Source organism: Pholcus phalangioides, unplaced genomic scaffold, assembly GCF_987345545.1.
Source record: "Pholcus phalangioides strain wild (caught in Gottingen) unplaced genomic scaffold, Ppha-v1.0 ptg000009l_1, whole genome shotgun sequence".
NCBI lineage: Eukaryota > Metazoa > Arthropoda > Arachnida > Araneae > Pholcidae > Pholcus > Pholcus phalangioides.
In genome coordinates this window covers 44,678,964-44,699,539 of record NW_028301602.1, presented here as the reverse complement: position 1 = coordinate 44,699,539, position 20,576 = coordinate 44,678,964, and the positions used below count along the sequence as shown (strand labels likewise).

The 20,576-nt window shown below is 34.1% G+C and overlaps 1 protein-coding gene across 2 annotated transcripts in view; it reads left to right on the top strand.

Moving 5' to 3' along the window:
• Window positions 1–20,576, top strand: part of LOC149083155 (dynein beta chain, ciliary-like) — a 43,353-nt gene that overhangs the window by 20,663 nt on the left and 2,114 nt on the right. For both annotated transcript variants that reach the window (XM_089236306.1, XM_089236307.1), the window contains 7 exons: window positions 677–800; window positions 2,109–2,364; window positions 6,688–6,929; window positions 8,390–8,545; window positions 12,519–12,692; window positions 14,459–14,791; window positions 20,342–20,541. In XM_089236306.1, the coding sequence (XP_089092432.1) occupies window positions 677–800; window positions 2,109–2,364; window positions 6,688–6,929; window positions 8,390–8,545; window positions 12,519–12,692; window positions 14,459–14,791; window positions 20,342–20,541 (1,485 nt within the window). The remainder of the gene's footprint in view (window positions 1–676; window positions 801–2,108; window positions 2,365–6,687; window positions 6,930–8,389; window positions 8,546–12,518; window positions 12,693–14,458; window positions 14,792–20,341; window positions 20,542–20,576) is intronic.

Below are 20,576 nucleotides of genomic sequence, written 5' to 3'. Positions count from 1 at the left end.
CTTTAAAAAATGGACAACGCAGTAAAACTATCTGGTTCACCTTGCTGTTATATGAGGAGAGACAGAAAAGAATTATCTGTGGTTGCTAGTACACTGTTTTGGCCAAAAATTGGTTTTGCAACTAAGTCATTTGTCATTTTGTTTTGGCTTGAGCCAATCTTATAGGAAACTGAAATAGTGCTATGAAAAAAGAAAATTAATTCAAAATTAAAAAAAATATTTTTTAATAATTTGAATTTTTTTTTTTTTTTTTTGCAAAAAAAATTTTTTTGGGGATTTTTTTCCCCATTATGCTATAATTATGTTATCTAGGGGGGTTACCCTCCCCCATCCTACTTTTTAGTCCTGCGTTTTCCTAGTTTTTCTCATTTTTTGAGTGGGAGCCCTGTTCTTGTACTTGTGTAAGCTTTTATATCAAGTGAAAATTTACTTTTTTAGAAAATTTGAACAACTAATCAATGACTGAGAAAAAAAGTTTACTGAAAATTATTTCTCCCACAAGTCTTTCAGGCTGTACATGGATGGGGCACGTGTGGTGTAGCAGTAGTAGATAGGGCCTCCAAAAAATGGCTCGGGGATCCATGATGTTCTTAAGTCAGCCACCTCGTTGGGCAATTTGCCTGTTGTGGCGTTGTATTTGTATTTTGATTTGAATGTTCTTTTTGTTTCTTTGCAGAATTATACAGGATGAGATTTCTAAATGGGAAGCTGAAGTTGCCAGTGATGTAGATGTCAGCTTATCACAAATGGTCATAGAAAAAGAAGAGACTGGAAAGATAAAAGTTAATTATGATCTGAAGGTAAAACTAATTGAAACATGCATTTAAAAATGGCTTATGAAGTCAAGCCTTTATTAGTCGAACATGCAGAACTTGTTATTTTTAGTTTGACTCACATTAAAAATACAGATTTCAAAAAGGAAAAAAGATTAGTCACTGTTATTAATGAATATCATATTGATAAAAATGTTAAGCTGCAGATGACAAAGAAGTTGACAAAGATGAATTAATTAGTCATCAATCAGAATGTTATTGTGTTGCATGCAGTATACTATTTGGAACTATTCTACAGTAAACTCGGCTCTATACCTTTGAGGGTTTCAATTTTCGATAGTACCCTAAAATATTTTAAAACCGTTTATAGAGTATTCAGAGGTCATACTTTTCAGCTATTTTTTTCTTAAGATACGATACAGATTTCTTTACCTGTCATCAATAACTTTCTATTTATTTTAAATCTAAAACTTTACTTTTGCTTAACATCTTTGAAGTATCTATGCATAATCACTCACATTTTATGCTGATTTTTGAATTTTGCACTCGTTATGGAGTGAAAGCAAAATGGCGATTTTGAAATGACGTGTTTGTACACAATGGAAGATTCACCATCATAGATAGATATGTTGAAGATAAACACTATTTTTTGTTGTGTTTATTTCATGCATGAAAACTTCAACTTATATAAAGGAAGAAGAGTCTGAATTATGAAAAAAATTCATATTTAAGGAAAAATCTCAATGCCAAAAAAAGAAAAACATTGAAGGTATTAGGGCCCTGCAAAATCTTTCATTTGAACAGGTATCTGACCCATCAGACTTTGCCTTATAAATTGATTGCATATTGTACCATTTGTTTTAGAAAACTGTCAAGAAATTATTTAACCAGTCATCTGGATTCTTTTAGTATTACAGCTTAGGTTTATTATGTTTGTAGCTGTCACACCTAGATGACTGATTGAATGTAAAAAGGCATTTCAAATATTTTCCTATTTATATATTATACAGCAAGGGGGGACTTGGGGGGTCTGGTCCTCTCTCCCCCCCCCCTCCGAAATGTGAGAAAATGACCAGAAAAAGATGGCCAAATCTATTGTTCTTCACTGTGGTGCCCCCCAAAATGAAAGTGGTCCTCCCCCAAACGAAATTTCTGGCTACGAGCCTGTTATACAGTCAAACTTAACTATAACAAAGTCCAAGGGACTGGGAAATTGTATCGTTATAACTGAGGTGTTATTGAACTATTTTTTTATTTCCCCTTTAAAAATACTGTGGTCGACTTTTGTTGTGATGTTGTTTGTTTTGTTCATTTGTTGCTTTCACAATTTTATAGATATCCAGAGTGGCTCAGGAAGTTGAGAATTTGATGAAAATTGGGACAACATTCCGAATACCAAGACAAGCTAAAATGCTGTATGATTCATATACGGAAATCCGTTGCTCTCATGCTTATCTTACGGAAACCATCCAGTGGTATAATAAGCTTCATGACAATCTTACAAAAATCGAACGAATTCTGCTTGCTGAAAAATGGGATTTAGCAGAGTCCATATTACATGATGGTTTTGCATTTCATTGGAGAAGTGAAGGTAAATTGAGAATTCTTTTGCTGGGGTCTTGAATATAAGCCATGTGTTAATATAAATATATGTGACACAGTTGAGTCTCTATTCAACGAACTTCCATCTAATGAAATTTTTCACAGAACCTTGACTTTGAATGACATTTATATGTTAATTAATCTCCATATTACGAAAGATAATTTCTATATATAACAAAGTTTTTCCAACTAAATTTTTTTCGCGATGTTTCATGACTTCTCATTTGTCCAAGTTTTAACTAAATTAATAACACATAGAGCAGGAGTGAATAACCAGTTAATGTATTCATGGAAATTTGAAAGAGGGAAATAAGTCCTTAAAGTTGTCTTTTCAGTGAAGAACAACTACTACGAGAAAACAGTTTTAAAATACTGTAAAGTATGCTGTTTAGCAATAAGCAATAAACATAGCAGGATTAGACTTTTTTGACACTTTAGGAGATGTGTTAAAGTCAATAAAGTAAATAGGTAAATTTCAGTCTTTGTTTTGGTCACGTTTTTATAAATTAATTTAAAAATTTCTATTTAAAGAATTTTGTTTATTACGAAGTTTCAAAGTGGAATGAGTTGAATAAAGATTCAACTTTAGTAGCTATCAGAACTTACATCAACTTCATTTTTTGAAAGCTTTTGAATTTTGGTGTCTTACCTTTTGCAACTGGGTATCACACTTGACACTATGACTACTGCCGTAAGAAGAAACAAAACCTTTGAATATACCACTACATTTTTTTATAAAGTTTGCACAAATGTTGTCATCAGCTAACATGTGAGAATGGTCTGTGTAATAAGAGTGTGGTCTTTGTATCTTATAATATGTGAAATGTGCTTTAGTATCCTTATCATAACTGTCACAGTGAAAATTAATCAAACTCTCTGTGAAATACTATGTCTTTTTTTCAATAAAACTTTTCTCCAAAAGTGATAGTGCACCCCTCCGTTCAACTCTGAGAATAGTAAACAGAGGAAGAGAAATACTCTATTTTTCTATTATTTGTACTGTACGCTTATTCCTATACTACCCCAAAGTGGGGGGGGGGAAACGTATAGTTGAATATTGTCTCTTCTTCTGTCATAAAAATGTGAACAAAAACACTCTGCCCACTGGCAGTTCATCTGACAAATTGGGGGGGGGGAATGGAAAACATGTTTTTGGAGAAGTTACAAAGTATCTAGGCTCATCATTACCGAATTAAGAGGGTTTTAAAGAGGCAAGATATTTTATAATAGCCAAAATATCATCCCTCTTTAAAATCCCCTCTTATTTCAGCTATGACGAGCCCAGATACTTTGTAACTTCTCCAAAGAACACACTCATAAGTATACGCTTTGACCTCCTCAGTGACATTTACAAGATATCTCACCTAATTTGATCCTTACTGAGTGTGGAAAAAAAGTTTATCGCAAAAAATTCAATAACTTAAAAACTATAATATTCAAATGAATAAAAACAATAGAAAATATGTTGAATCAAGCATTAAACAAAACATGTTATAAATACTCATTTATCTTGTGCTAACATCATCAGCTGATGCACTCGCAATGCAAAGTTGAGTCATGAAAATGTCTGCTGTTGCAAAAATCAGTTTGGTATCTCCTCTGGCTTTCTTTGTGCAAGCACAACATTTGAGGTGCAATTTGTTTGGTCTCTTCGTGAAAAATAATACTCTCTTTTGCAGACACTGGTGTGGCAAAAAAATTGTCTATAAAAGAGGAGTAGCCCAGCGCATGGGCCCACCTAGGCTCGGCACAGGGGCCTCAAGGGAAGAGGGCCTCACAAAAATGAGAACTGATTGAAATTTTCAAGAATTTTCCCAATAGGGCCTCAAAAAAAAATCACTAAGCCCAGGGAGCCCATTATGCTCTTAAGACAGCCCTGGGGTAGCCGCATATAAGGGGGGTTGTTATTGAAGGGTTTCAAAAAAACATAATTATCTTTTGGCTGTAAAAAAGAGGGATGACTGTTAAGAGAGGTTGCACTTAATACAAATAAAACCTTAATATTAGGTATTTATTTCAATATCAGACTCAGACTTCGAAATGGGGAACTTTTATAAAGCAAAGAAATTTTTAACAGTTTTCATATGATTCACTGAGGAGACAGCTTTGGAAAACTACTAGTGTAATATGTGTATTATTATTATGTTAAAAAGCAAAAAAGCTTTTTTGGAGAAGTCAATACTTTCAGATTGTTCCTTTTGTGTATTAAATTTTACAAAAAAAAATTGTATTGAAGACCAAGCTGTACCTAAGGACAGTTGTACCTACGGTCATTTCATTTTAAAATTCAAAAACACAGGTGGGAATGTAGCATGGAGCTACATTCCTACCTGCTGTAAACTACTATTCCTACTTGATGTAAACTACTATTCCTACTTGATGTAAAGTACTATTCCTACTTGATGTAAAGTACTATTCCTACTTGATGTAAACTACTATTCCTACTTGATGTAAACTACTATTCCTACTTGATGTAAACTACTATTCCTACTTGATGTAAACTACTATTCCTACTTGATGTAAACTAGTGACAAGCAGTTGCTCATGAAAAGTCTACTCAAATTGAGTAACTATGATATTTTTACTCTCTTTGGAAGGCCAATAAAAAAATAACATATATGTATATTTTTTTTTCTCTCTAATTTTTTTGTGATTATTTGTTATGGTCATAGTTTATTATCAAGGTTTTGATGATTTATTTTTGATTTTAAAGTCGTCGAAATCTTGACCTATCTATTGTCATCTCCCATTAGAAAACAAAATTATCTGCATTGTACCTTCAGACACTCTAAGGCAGTGGTTCTCAACCTTTTTTGACCTACGAAACCCTTTCTGGTATATACTGTCTATGGCGGAGCCCCGTAGGCCTATTTTTTATTTGTACATGAAAGTTACTGATTTCTTTTTATTATTCAATACAGGGTGATTGAACCTGGAACTTTCTTGTACTTTTCCTGGTAAAACCTCTCAAAGTTTTCCCATCTTTGAAAAGTACACACCATTACAAACAATTGTCATCAAAGAATATATGGTCTAACATGAAACACAAACGCACTATCACGTTTCGAAACGCTCGCTCTGCAAATATTAAAACGCCATTCCTGTTGAAATTTATCGGGGGAAAAAGAACACCATGCATGCAAATGTAACCTGGAGAAGAAGAAGAAACCATATGCATCCGTTCTGCCAGTCCTTGAACGACCTGCATCAGACTGCGAATCAAGAAAGGATCTTGTTTCGCACAACTGCCGATGCAAGCACACAAATGTCTGCTTTTTTTAGTATTACTAAAGTGTGTCATTATTCTGTACTTTACAACTGTTAGAACACAGTTGCACGCTGGGATAACTTCACAGGGCTGTCGCCCACACATTTTATTCACTCTAATGCAGATTTGCATACGGTTTCTTCTTCTTTCCCAGGTTACATTTGCATGCATGGTGTTCTTACTCTCTCAATAAATTTGAACAGGAATGCTGTTTTAATGTTTGCGAAGTGGCCATTTCAAAATGCGCTAGCGCATTTCATGTTAGACCATTCATATATTTATTTTTTAGAAATTAAATTGTTCAGCGACTATGTGTTTGTGATTGTTAGAGGAAAGAGTTGATTAAACATTTTGTCGCATTAAGCATGTCAAAACGTAAATCAGGTTGTTGTACCTAAGGACAAAAATTACATATCCAAATTTTGAATTTTTAAAAATTCAATATTTAAAATTTTAGATTCTACAAAATATGAATTTATTCACAAAGATTTAGAGCAGGGGTTCTTGACCTATGGGTCGTGACCCAAACTTAGGTCTCAGGAACTTCCAAGATGGGTGGTACAAATCCACTTACAGACAGGGATTCTTGAGCATTCCTGTCTGTAAGTGGTTAAGTAAGTCTGTAAGTCTATCGGTCATGACCCAAACTTGTTTCGCATAAGCTTCAGAGATGGGTCGTACAAATCCACTTAAGGTTTTGTCATAAATGCGTCATTGGTTTCACTACTTTTGAAAGACAAACAGTCACATGGGTTGATCTTGTTGCTGATTTTGGGTTGAGGCTGAAAAAAGTTAAGAACCCTTGGTTTAGAGCATAATCTGAGCATTTTACCTAGTGGAATTATGTTTTCCAGCAACTGAGAAAAATTAAAATGTGAATTGAATTTTGTCTGAGGTACAGCATTCTTCCCTACACACTGAGCCCAAAACTATTGCTCATATTAGTTGAACTTATTTGAGTAATTTTTGATAGGACCATATATATTCATTTCCTAATAGTAAAATTGGTTTCGAAATATTTCATTCATGTCCAATAAACTATAGGTGTCCATTATTTTGCTGTGAGTGCATACAGTGCCATGGAAGAATTATACAATGATGTATATTCCACCAAAGAGAATATCAAAGAGGTCAAAGACATGATTGGAGAATGGAGCTCTGTTCCATTGTACTGTCGGAAAACTCCAGAAGATCCTGTAGACTTCAGAATTTATGCAACTGATGAAGTGAGAGAGAGATATAACATAATAAAGAAAACATCGGAAAAAATGAAAGAGAAGCTAGAGGTTGGTTCATTTTGCTGCATTCCTACTATTTTACGATACCTTATAACTAGAAACAAAGACTTTTCAAATGGTTTCAGTGGTACCTTGGCATATGATGATTATACAATATTTCTATCTCAGCTAACTAATGTTTTTGTTGACATAGATGACTCGCTAACATAACACATCCATGTTGTGAGCTGAATGTTTATGCCAAGGCCGTAGCGAGGGAAGCCTTGGGGAAGTCTGGTCCCCCCGAAATGTGAGAAAATGACCTGAAAAAGATAGCCAAATCTATTGTTCTATCACTTTGGCCCCCTGAACAACATTTCTGACTACAGGCCTGGTTTAAGTTGATTATCATTGAAGTTACTGTCACTCCATCTTGATTAGTTTATGCCCGCCTCGGAAGCTCTTCCCAGATGCACCTCCACTTTTCTTTCAGAAAGTTTTCAAACCATTTCATGTAAAATAAAAGACAATAAAAGTTAACCCTTTAAGCAGCAATGATTAGATATCTCGTCTCCATAAAAGCCTCTCATTTTAGCATTGACAAGCCCAGATATTTTGTAAAGGGGATTTCTTAATGGAAAACTTTTACCTTAGTTTCCACCTGCTGAAAATCGGAAGAAAGCCTACTTCATTAAAAAAAGATATAGCATTTTGAAGGGGGTTTTGGTGATTTCTAATTGCCACTTAAAGGTTTAAGAGAAACTCATAAAAAGATAGAGCCTAGAATTGGATGTTTTCAGTGCAAGACTTTAGATTTGAATTGACATTCTAAAAGCTTATTTCTTTTTTCATCTCAATGTGTATCGAAATACAGATAATGACTGACCAGATCATATAAGAGGACTCCCACGGACCCGACTGGGTTGTGCACATAGTGTAACATAAAAAAAGTGTTCAGTTTCCTGAACTTCCTGTAAATTATCATTTATGCAATTGTGAAGCTGTTCATTTCAGCCTTTGGCCAGTTTGTCTTTTTTAATGTAGTGCTTCTTTGTGTTTTGTATAGCATGTTTGATAGCTTCAAATTTTAGGCAGAACCCAAATGAATCAAATGACTTTCCATCAAAACCTATAGGAAGTTGCATTTTGGCTAAGGAATATAATTTTGGAACAAATTATCTTCATTAGCCGAGGTATCGCTCTACATTTATGCCTAAACTTTGGTTTGGATGCATGCAATAAGCATATTAACCTCACATTATAATGGTTAATTTAATCATATTTATGAAAAATATGTCTTCATTAATAAATAGGCCTACATAAATACCTTCATTCCATCTACACCTGCCATAGTAACAGAATTTCATTCTTGTTTGGTCGATGAATTGATTAAGATTTTAATCATCTTTTTAGTATTTGACTGTGAGCAGTTGTTTTGCTAAATTATCAAAATGCACATTTTTCTTTTATGTTACTTCCCACTCCCCTCTTTTCCTTCTCTTCAAATTGTACTTTCATTCCTTTTGCAGGAGAATGTAGACCTTTTCAATTGTGATGACGCATCTGATGTTTGGCATAGTTATGTCAAAAGCGTAGATCGGATTATGGAGGAAGGTTTGAAGGATGCATGTGCTTCCAGCTTGAAATATCTCTATGACAATACAAATTCTGATAATAATAAACTGGTATGTTTCTGGGCATTTATAAAAATTTGGTTAAGAGATGGGGCACCCGATATATTATGCATGAAGTTCAACCTCGTTAAGATGAAGTCAAAGAAACTCAGAAATATTTTGTACCATATGAGTTTTGCATTAACTGTACAAAACAGGAATTTCACTATGTCTGATGTGTAAAATATTTGATTTGTGTTAAGCAAGTTCCTCTTAATGGGGTTTTACTGATGCAAAGCATGCATGTTGTAAATACAAGGACATATACATGTATCTACTACTACTTAACTGTACTTGCATCTTGTACACATTTGTCTGCGGAATTCCTAACGAATCGGCACATGCTGGAATGTGTGTTCTGAGTGAATGTGTGCCCCCCCCTAACATATCTATGTTGCAGAGTTGCGTTTGTTTCATGTTCATGCTGCCATCTGTCTTTCATTTTCTGAAGTAAAGATGGAAATGCTTGAATTTTCATGTTATGTCAGTATCGTGTTGTAGGTCTGCCTGCTCTCTGCTGTGAGACTTTTTATACATACATGTACTAAATTTCCCTGACTCAACTGCTCCTTCTCATTTTAAATTGGCAGAAAATAAAAAAAATCGGCTTTATGACAAGGGTTATCAGATACGGAAACAGAAAAAAATGATGACATCTTCATGCACAATCTTAGTAAGGTCACTTTTTTCAATTTTTACAATAGATGGTGCAACTATTGTTACACACAAAAAAGACTCCTTAAGAAATTTAGACCACAATTTTCTATATTTGTGAATGGAAGAGGTAACACTTCCTAAAATTGCTACAAGCGGCTAGAATTTCTGACGTCTGCTACATTTTGCTACAATTTCCAGCCATTTGCTATATTTTGCTACAAAAATGGCAAAACTCAATTCTGTGCCATCTTACGCAAAAACAAAAATTTTCGTTAAGACACTTTGAAGTTGTGTCACAATAGAAGCAGACTTTTCGACAACATCATTTGTCATCCCCCTCAATTTTATTTCTTGGGGCCACAAATGGAATTAGCTTGAGACCCTCTCCCCAGGATTCTGTGCCCAGGCTTCCGACAATGTGCAGAATAGGGTCAAACTATGCGAATTGCCACTCATCTTCAGAAGAATGAAGCAAAAAAAAAACTTTGCTATTTCCACCTACTTTTTTACAAAAAAAAGTTCACTCCTTTGATTTATGCGTTCCTTACGTTAATTTTTTAAATTGCATCAATTTTCCCTGACTGGTTGTACTTGACAAAACTTTTGTGTATCCTTTAACAGAACGGAAATGTTTGCAAAAGAAGGCATTATCGCACTGCAAAAACAAGAATGACAAATCTGTTTTGACCATCAGGAGTTGCGATGCAAAAGCCGTTGGTAAATTCAGGGTATCTACGATCATGATAAAGTGATGAAATCCCAGAAAAGTAACGAAATGAGGAAAAGGTCATGAAATAAGTGAAAAATAGGGAATGAAAACAGATGTACTCGGATTGAATTTTTTGTGAAAATAGAATCATTCTATTAAATTTCTAGTAGTTTAATCATTATTCTGTAGTTTTTATTTCTATAGTTTAAATTAAAAATAATTTAATTCAATAGTTTTTAATCACTGTTAAATTTCTGAGATTTTCTAAAAAATATTCTGAGAATCACCCAGGAAAAGAAGTTATCTCAAAGTATGTTATGTATATATGAATCAAATTGAGGGAAAGAGAGAGCAAACTCAAAAAGAAGCACTTATTTTAAATATGAAATGGGTAAATTCTATAGAAAAAGAAATAAGATCAAATGTTCAAAAATGCTTGAAACTGAAGAGAACAAAAGCACAACTTAGACTTGCATCAGCAGCAAAAACAAGAAAAATAATTACTTTTCTAATGAGTGTGATTAGAAACAAGTCTAATGATATTTTAAAATTAGTGATTACCAAGTCTACAAGCTGAATCTAAACACACTCATTTTTAAATTATTATTTTTGAAATCTGAAACACCATGAGTCAAAATGTCTCTATGTTCAAAGCCTCTCATTCGTTGATATGTAAAAATATAAATATCAAGAAGTCTCTCAAATTTTTTTATGATTTAAAAATTAAAAATGAATAATTTCTTTTAGCGGAATTCTCTATGTATTTTGTGCCTTGGGGGGCACCCCCTTCTTCTGAGCTGAGATAACTCTGTTTTTTAAAGTAAAAAGTAATCCTGTGTATGCTACTGCATATATGTATATAAAAACTGTGTATTTTATTTACTGCCAAAATTTTGAAGTGCTACAAAACTGATAAATGCTGCTACAAAAATCAAATTTCAATTTTCCAGCCCTGCTTCCCCTCCTTCAAGGGTGTCTTAACAGCATCAGAGGTCCTCAGATAAAGTGATTTATCTGGGGCCCTCAACCTGGCCAGAAATACCTGCTACCTATTTTATATACGCTGTGTCAAAAATTTGACCAGATCTCATTTTCATGAGGCCCCCAGTCTGTGTATGGGTGGGCCCATACATTAAGATGGCACTGCCTTCAGTATATGGCTTTAGCTGTTGGTGAGCAAACAGTGGTGTTCTCAAAATGGTTGCAGTTCTCTTCTTTTGGAGCTGCTTTTTGGACTGTCTTTTTCACATTATCCTAGAGGAAGCTGGGCGTGATAGTAGCATCTGCCCTGCTTGGAGGCAATTTGCTTTCTTGTATTCTAGGAATTTTTATGACAAGTGGTGAGTGTGTGAACATGTGCAGAGAAAAAACCACACACACACAAACAATCATGCCAATGAAGAGATATATTATTTTCCACAGTTAAAAAAAAATTTCCCAGAAAAAAAAGATTCCAGTTAACTGAAAAAAAAAGACGAAAGGGCAAATTTGCTAAAATATAGGTGGACGCTTGAAATGACATCAAAAAGAGGGATCTGGTAACCCTACCAATGATGATAGACCATAAGGAATAGAAGCTGCGGATACTAAACAAATGAAGAAAATAAATAATTTTATCAGTTGAAAATTGTGACTTATTTTTTAATTCATTTTCTTTTGTCCATTATAATTTTTTTTTAAATGTGAAGGTAGGCAAAGATTATTATTTTATACAAAATTTATTATTTTATTATAATTATTATTTTATTCTTATCACCTTGAAGAGTTAAAGGAGATCTTCATAGAACCAGTGTTCAACACTGAAACTGTTACCGTCATCTATAGATGATGAACATAAGTAGTCTGCTTAGTTGCTTTCTTATGATTCGTGATACAGGGAAAATAAAAAAATTTCCCTCACGCATACAGAAAGGTATATTTCCCAATTACAGTATCCCTCTTCCCCCCATTAGCTGCCATGTTGTCAAAATTGGCACCAGCTTTTCAGAAATTTGAGTGTGATCCATTCCCAGCATGCCAAGAAAAGCTAGGTTCAATAAGGATCACATGATACATTCAGAAGACATGATATCAATCTATATTAAATACTGACTAAATACACAGGAATTGAAATAGTTTTTACTGTAGCAAATGTGTTTCGTCTTGGAATTTGGTAATAAAAATTAGGAATATTTTCACTTACTGCTCAAATCTAGTTATTGCCATCCTTATATGAGCCCAAATACTATGTTTTGCAAACTTTTATTTTTTTGTATGTTAAAAGGAAAATACACAAATGAAGAAATATGCTATTCCTTTTGTATTACATTATTGTGTTTTGCACTACAATTCAATTTTTTGCTTTGCTTATTAAAATCTTAAACATATGATCAAAGAAAAAAATACTTCACGGTCTACTAATTCACTAGCTCGAATATGCTTAGCATTTGCAACCAAGATTTATGGTAGTAAAAGCAAACATAAAGCTAAAACTATTTTAACACAGTTCACAAAACACAAAAGATCCTGAAACTGATTTTGTTATCAAATTTCTATTTAATTCATGTGATCAGAGTTTATAAACACAGTGATCATGTATGATTGAAAAAATTGTTTTTTTTTTTCCTTTTTATTTCACAGGCACCATACATAATAGTAAATGTTGGATTAGATGCCAAGGGCATAAAATTCGAACCACCTCTTGACAGATCTGATCCAGGGAGTTTGGTGAATTGCATTCAAGGTGCAACAGCTAAAATATTTGCTATGGGTGCACAAATCAACCGTTTAACTCTAGAGGGTAAGAATTATGAGGTAATTTTTTTAGATGATTTTCATTTTGTGAATCCAAGTTATCATTATTATGTATTTATTGCTTCAAGCAGGGTTTTAGCCAGTGTTTGATGGAAGTGGTTCCGCTGAATTATTAAAATATGGTGACAGTCAGTAAGGCAATATGAAGAAAATATTGTTTTTAGTACCCTGCAGAATTTCAGAAGTGGTTTCAGGTGTGAAATGAGATGTGAAAGGTAAAACCATTCCATTAACTTATGATTAGGTCTCGGATTTTTCCTCTTGAAATTTTCTTCAAAATAAGAAGATTTAGAAAATTTATATTCATTTATTTAAACAAAAACATCTATAGACAATGTGTAAAATCACAGTAATTTCCTGCATATAATCTGCAGACGCAAATTTCACTGCATTGAAAAATCATTTCATACTATAGTCTGTAGTGCTGTATAATCTGCATATGCAAATTTGCATTATCAAATTTCAAAAAGGAAATTTGCATAATGATGAAATGAGGAATAAAAGTTGTTGTTTGTCATGATTTTGTACAAAAAACTGTTTTTTTCAACTCGTAAGTGTACACCATCAACAAATCTTTAACCCCCCCCCCCATTTAACGATCAGGTACAAGTCCCAATGCAAATGAAAGAAATTCATTTTAGCTCTCCCTGTTTATTTTACCTCTTTTTCGATCATCACGAAGCTTCATTGTAACCCTATGAATGGAGGTCATTTCCCCCCCCCCATCTTTCTATACTTTTGTTTAGTGGTCCCACCACCCCCACGTATCTTTCTACTATATATGAGAGAGAATATAGAGGAGGGTGAAAAAAAAAATCCTACTGCACTAATAATTTTTCTCCTTCTATTTCTGAATATGGAAACAAAGGAACCATTTTTGAGATTTATTGCAGATACTCAAATACAGATCATCAAAATTTGTTGCCTATACGTGAAGAGGGTTAAAAAATATTTTTTAAAAATTTTCTATAAATATTTATTTTTATTCTAACTTAGCAGTGGTATATAGATCCTATTATCTATACACTACGAAATCCCAAGGCTAAAATATTTTTAAACGTATAATCTATGGATTATACACCCAGGAAAATATAGTAATTAACTCTATAAAAGCCAAATGCCTGAAGACGGCTAAGATAGGGAGTATGAGTATGTTTTGGATTTGTGAAGAGCGAGGAAGAAAATGAAAGATGTTAGAGGCGGAAACCTGAAAAACAAGTCTAAGTCTCATAGAAGAGTGAGTAAAAAGAGAGAAAAAAGATTAGTCAAAACTTGGACGAATCTATTTTGAGGGGGAAAAAATCAACTGTAAAAAAAGAGAGTTAAAATGTTAAAAATGTAAGAAGATGAATAAATAGCGACATAGAGATTTATAGCGTCAAAAGATTCAATTGTAATATGTTTTGGCAATCAATTTTTAGGTAAGAAACTTTTCTTATCAATTTTGATTTGTAGATGTGTATTACATTCTTGTGTTATCTTACATTCTTGAAATTTCTTGTGGCTCTACGAAACTTTTGTGCCTCCTGCAAAAGTTGATCCTTTGTATGCTCCTGACTTTGTGTGGAAATAATTTATTGCAATTTTTACCAGATAAAGGTTTTTTCCTCTAAAACTTTGGTCCCGATTAACTAATTTGTATGCAAAATTGTGCCCCAACATACATGGCTATTGTCATTCTCCTCAGAGCATAATGTGAGGAATTGCTATCATTATCTATTGAAATATATGCGTTTATTTACCTCGGCGCATACTGTTATTACCAGACAGGCCTCCTTGCAGTTGATGGGCTGACTACAATGAGATCCCACATTATTGAGAATGTTACGGATGCATCATTTAAAGCTTTGGATTTAACAAGCCACTTGAACAGATATGAATTCTTTTGGACCAGAGATTTGGAAGATATTTTGCAACAGTTCATGGAATATGGACCAGAAGTCTTCTACATCGATGATGAAGGCGAGGATGAACAAGAGATGGATGAAGAAGATGAATCAAATGATTTTGACGAAGAAATGAAAGAGACTGATCAAGATGCAGGTGTTGTGAAAGCCTCAACAGTTGAGGCTCCAACTGAAGAGGAGTTCAATGAACAGGTGAGTACTAAGTTTATGTCATGCAATTCGGAATTTGTTTTTTGTTAGTGAAAAAAATCTTCCAAATGTTTGTAATTTTTTTTCTTCTCAGTTTAGAGCTTAATTGTGTTTGCTACCTGATAGCTGATTTATAGACTTCAATCAATTTAGGCCATAGGTTGGAATTTGAATTTAAAATAACTCGCATCTCTGAGGTGTGTAAAACGATTGTGACAAAGCTGAATGAACCAGCCATTAATATCTCTCATTTGCTAAAATGTTTCTGCTACTGGAATATAGGAATAAAGAGTTAAGAAATTCCATTTAGATTATTTAAAGGTTGGGAGAAGAGAATTTCATTTATAGTTGAACCCTGTTTTATACAACTGTGGTTAATCATATAAAACGGAAAGCCCTCTATGCTCTATGACAAAAATTTAAGTTTAAAATAGTATTCTTTAACCCAATGGTCAGTGGGCGGTGTGTCAGTCCACAAAAAATTTCGCCTAATCTGTGTAGCCACTACAAATAATTCCAGATTTTAAAAATAAAATACTGTCTCTAAATAATTTTTTATTATCTTATTTTTGTTTTTGCTGTCAGCCTGTCTGCAAGTTATTCTTACTACAGTCAAACCCTGTTATAGTGAACCATCTGTGGACCCAATAAAAAGTTCATTATAACCCAAGTTTCACTATAATCAAATTCATTGAAGCATTGTTATTTTTTAACATTTGATGGTGGTTTTGTTGGAAACATTTACTGCGAATAACACACACAATTTACTAATAAATTACTAATCACTTAAATCGGCAATTAATCAAATATTAGAAAGGAAGAATTTTTTGAAGTAGTATTACTTACTTTTATTTTTACATTCTAAGAAAAACATTTGTTATTTTCGATTGAATACATTGAAATTTCATGTAAAATTCATCAATTTTCTTATGAACGATTGGGAAAGCATCCAAAGTTCTCTGTCCACATTTTTCGTAGAAAAAAAATTATTCAGAATGTTTGAAGCTGCTTTCACTTCAGAAATCGAAGTTGCTGACATTTCACTTTCTTCTTCTGAGGGTAAGGAGTCTTCTTTGTCAGCATCGTTCTTTTTGCTTTACTTTGGATACAATGTCATCATCAGTAGGAATATCTAAAATACACACCTCATTATCACAAGGTTCAAGGTGTTCAATTTCATCTCTAGGAATTTACACACCATGCTTTTCCAGCCATATAGTGATCGGTAGGTTTTCATCTTCGTCATCCGCAATACCGTCTCTTCCTAGCTCTAATACATTCTTGGAAAGACCCTTGCATCTGCTACTTGTCCCCAAGACTTCTTCAGCAAAACGATTGCTTAAAAAAGAGGGGTGTTATACTCACTGTTCATTTCATACCTTTCCAAAATGTGAATAACAAACTGCTTCCTGTAGTAAGATTTGAGGCTGTGAATAACACCCAATCCATCGGTTGCATCACAAATGGAAGTTGCTTATTGCGGTTAATTTTTTATTTTTGTTTCTCCGAACTATCCATGTTTGCACATACGATAACAGTTACTCTAACTTTGTACAGCTTCCCGCCACTGCATTTTTCTCCTTTAGATTTAAAAGTTTGATTCAGTCATTTTGTAAAAATAACCCAGCTTCATCAGCATTAAAAATGTCTTTCTCTTCATAATCCCGGATTACATCCAGCCACACTTGAGACTCAGTTTTCCACATCGGATGCATTAACACTTGCTGCTGCACCCACAACCTTAGTGTATGAAATATTGTTCTGTTTTTTAAATCGGTTCAGCTAGCCACTAGAGCATACAAAAGCTGAGAAGATTTCGATCTCGCTGAATGATGAGCCATTTTAAAAAAAGAGCTGCTACATTCTTTTTTTCAGCCCGACGTAGCTGCTTTGCTCCATCCAGATTTCTTTTCGTGAGCAGCGTGATCATGCTGTGGTTTTTCTAAATGTTGGAAACTAGATTTTGATAAGGAAAATTCCTTGCATATATTGTCAATTGATTGGCTCCATCTTCAATGCTTTTGATTGTTTTTATTTTATCATCAATTGAAAATGCTTTCCTCTTTACGGAATTCACCATTTTTACCAATTTTTTTCAAAAGATACTCTGCTCAGATGGGAAAATGTCTATTTAGTCTGAAGCGGTCATATGGATATGAAGACAGCAGCAGGAGATAGAAAGGAAGGGGACATCAGATGCCTCCAGGTCTGTTCCACTATTGTTCTGATTTTTCAAGGAGTGGTTTGAAAAGAGTAGGGTCTTTGTAGTGGACCAGTGGTTGGTTCCTAGAAATGGCGGGGAGGGTGAAAGAGTGAGATTTGGCACGGAATTCAAGGAAGGCTGTCTTTCGGGATCCTAATATGTGTAAGCTCACCTTTGAAAAACTGAAAAAAAATCTGTGGAAGGGAAATTTTAGTTCACTATAAGCTGACTTTCATTCTCTCAACAGTTCACAATCAGCATTTAAAATAACATTAGTTAAATAGGTGTTCAGTTGGGACCACTGAAAAAGTTCACTCTATCCTGGGTTCATCACTAAAGCAAGGTTTGACTGTATTTATTTTTATTAGTGTGCAAATTATTCTCATTTCTTTTTTTTTTCAGTCTGCAAATTATTATTCTTTTTATTTGTTATATTTTGTTGGTCGGAAAATTATATTTTTCTTGTTTATATTTTGCTTGTACACAAATTATTTTTCTCATTTCTGCTGGTCTACAAGTGTAAAGAGGTTAATGGACCCTCCTTCCCCCACAGCAAAGCTCATATAAATAATTTATAAAAATTCACTTTTTGATTTGGTTTTAAATTTTATCTAAAGAAATGAACTGAATATGTATTACGAGGTGTTTTTAAAGTAACAGTAGTTTTTCAGCTGTCTCAACGATACCATGAGTCAGCATCATCCTGAAGAAGTGATACTCTGAAAGGGTCCTACCTTTTTGCTGGAAATGCCACTTACTAACTTACATACTTGTTATCGATAGGCTTGCCTAGTATTAGTCGTTTTTTCATTCTTATCTAATATTTGTTCTTGAAAATCATAGCACTAATGCTAGATTTTGTTATTGTAGAGGTATCCTAGCCATGCTTTAATTCTTGCAGCAGCATTGACAAGATATCTCGCCTTACTTGATGTGTTTTATTTCGGAAATTATGAGATATCCTTAAAAACCCTCTTATTTCGGCAATTCCAAGCCCAAACACGATTGCAAGATCAATTGCCCGTTGGATGAAAGTTTGATAACAGAATGAAAAAGAGAGACAATGTTATTTTTTCTTTCCCTTTCTAGCAATATAGGAATATGTGTATAGAGTATAGATAATAGAAAAAGCCAGAGTATTATTTTTTCCCTCAGTTGTTTTTTTAAAAACATATTCTCACGGTTGGAAGGGGGGGGGGGGAAAGCACAACCAGCTGCATAAAATTGGGAAAAAATTTTCCACTTAAAAAAAAGTGCAGCATTTTGTAAAGGTTTTGTGATTTCCACTATGGTAGTTATAAAGCAGATCAATGAAATTTTAAAAACTACTTAAAGGGTTAAGATGACTGGAACTATGGGGGTTGTATTGTAGTAGTTTTTCTGTCTAGCTAGTGACTGAGAATTAGAGAAGTTACTGTGAAATTGGACCTCGATTATTCGAGTCCCGATTTATTGAAGTACTCTTAATGAATAGATTTCAAACTTAGGTGCACAGTGAAATTATGGATGAAGCTCCTTTGCAACAAACTAGTCCACAGAATGTAATGAGGTCTGTACGTGGTGTGAAGATAAAGACTTGAACCCAGGTCCATATAATAAGGGCTGTCTCATGATGCGTCAGAGTCAGTACCAGCGCCCGAGTGGCGTGGTGGTAAGATTTTCATCTACCACCATGAAGGTTGCTGTCACGGTCCCAGGTTCAAAGGGGTCCCAGGTTCGAGGGAGGATATAGGTAAGATATTTTCCCTAATGAGCTTGAGGCGATCACTGATAGATAGTGCCTTCACTTCCAACCCATCTCATTAATGGCAATAAATTGCAATATAGTGATGGCCAGAGTTGATGTTTGGTGAAGTAGCTGACATCATCGCTCTGACAGAACCTGGTATTTCAAGGTTGTGCTTCAGTCAGAAGAGTATTAGAGAAGTGACATCACACACCTGATCTGAGGCCATGCCCACTGAGCCAAGGTGACAAGAAGGATGAGAGCCCTGCTTGAACCAGCGTTTCTCAAAATGGATGACACTGCCTCTTAGTAGGAAAATCAGAAACCTCTGGTATGTAGCTACAGACAAAAAATTGAGATCTTGTGGATTGGTATAGCCATGGGAATGATAGGACTTTAATTTTTCTAATAAGGGAGGGCAAAGATGAGAGGAAAAACAAGTTTGGAAGACACTGGGATAGAACTGTATGCAATCTTTGAAATGCCATAAACTGTACATATGTTCCAGTAATTCATGTAACTTTATTCTATATTCATTTTGTCATTTTATTGATTAGACAGGATGATTCCATAACTTTCCTTGCTGCATTTTGCTGGCAAACCATTGATCCTAGAGAGGCATACTTTCAATTAGAAAAAGTATCCAAATAACATGTAGAACTCATGTCATTCACGTTGTAAGGGGTTGTGTAGTTATTAAAATAAAGAAATTAACTTTTTATACACGGACACCATGTCCTTAAAAACCCAATGAGAAAGTTGTGTTTCTGTCTCTCCTAGGGCCAACAAAATAAATTTGACGTTTATAAGTGCAATATTCACTGAGATATTTGAATTAAAAACTTTGGAGAGAGGTTGGAAAAGAACAGCATAAAAGGGGAAAGAATTGTTGTCCGTTAGTTTATGTCATTGTCTCTGGACTTTTCTCTGAGTTCTACATTGAAATTTAGGTACTTTTTCTTTAAAGTACAGTTAGAGTCTCAATAATTTCAGCCTCAAAATTCTGAGGTTCTATATAATCTGAGTTGTTGAAATTTTGAAAAATTACATGTCAAAAACTTCTGTTTTTTGCTAAGCACAAGTTAATTTTGTCCCATTTTTATTACAAATGCAAGTAATTTTATTTAAAAGAGGTGTTGATCAGTAGACTGGGGTCGCTGTTCAGTTCCAAAAGCCCCTCCATAGTAAATTTTCGTGCAAAAGAAAAAATATATATATATTAGGCTTCCTAGGGCGTGGAACCCCAGCCTGTGGGTCTTGACATTTATGTAATGAATTAAGCCATTAAATTAAGAACAAATTAGGTAACGGTAGGAATCCCTCACAGAAAGCTGTTTTGTATTATTGTTCAGATATTCTGAGTTTTCAGTAATCTCTTAGGTAGTCCCATTCACCTCAGACTGTTGAGACTCTACTGTATATTTCTTTCCCACCATTCATGTCTTTATTTAATTCATTTAATCTCTAAATTCTTGAAGGTCCATATTTTCCAAGGTTTCTGTGTTCAAGTCAGATCTGGTGTTCACATTAGCTCAGATAATTGGGGGTTTCTGTTTTATTTCTGTGGATTGTCTATTTTCACCTTAAATTTTTAGTGCATTGAACTAATCGTTTCATTCAATAGATTTTAGCTCTTGAGCAAACATACAGAAAGGTAGATAACATGAAACCAATGATTCCAGTGGAATCATGGCTTGTACTCGACGCAGCTGCATTCAAGAACAGTTTGCTTGCTATAATACATGTTTGGATTTCCTCATTCAAACAATCTCTCATGATACAGAAAAGTCTTGGTACATTGAGGAAAGTGGAGAAAGAGGATGTGTGAGTATTATATATTGTCTCCCCGATACTTTCAA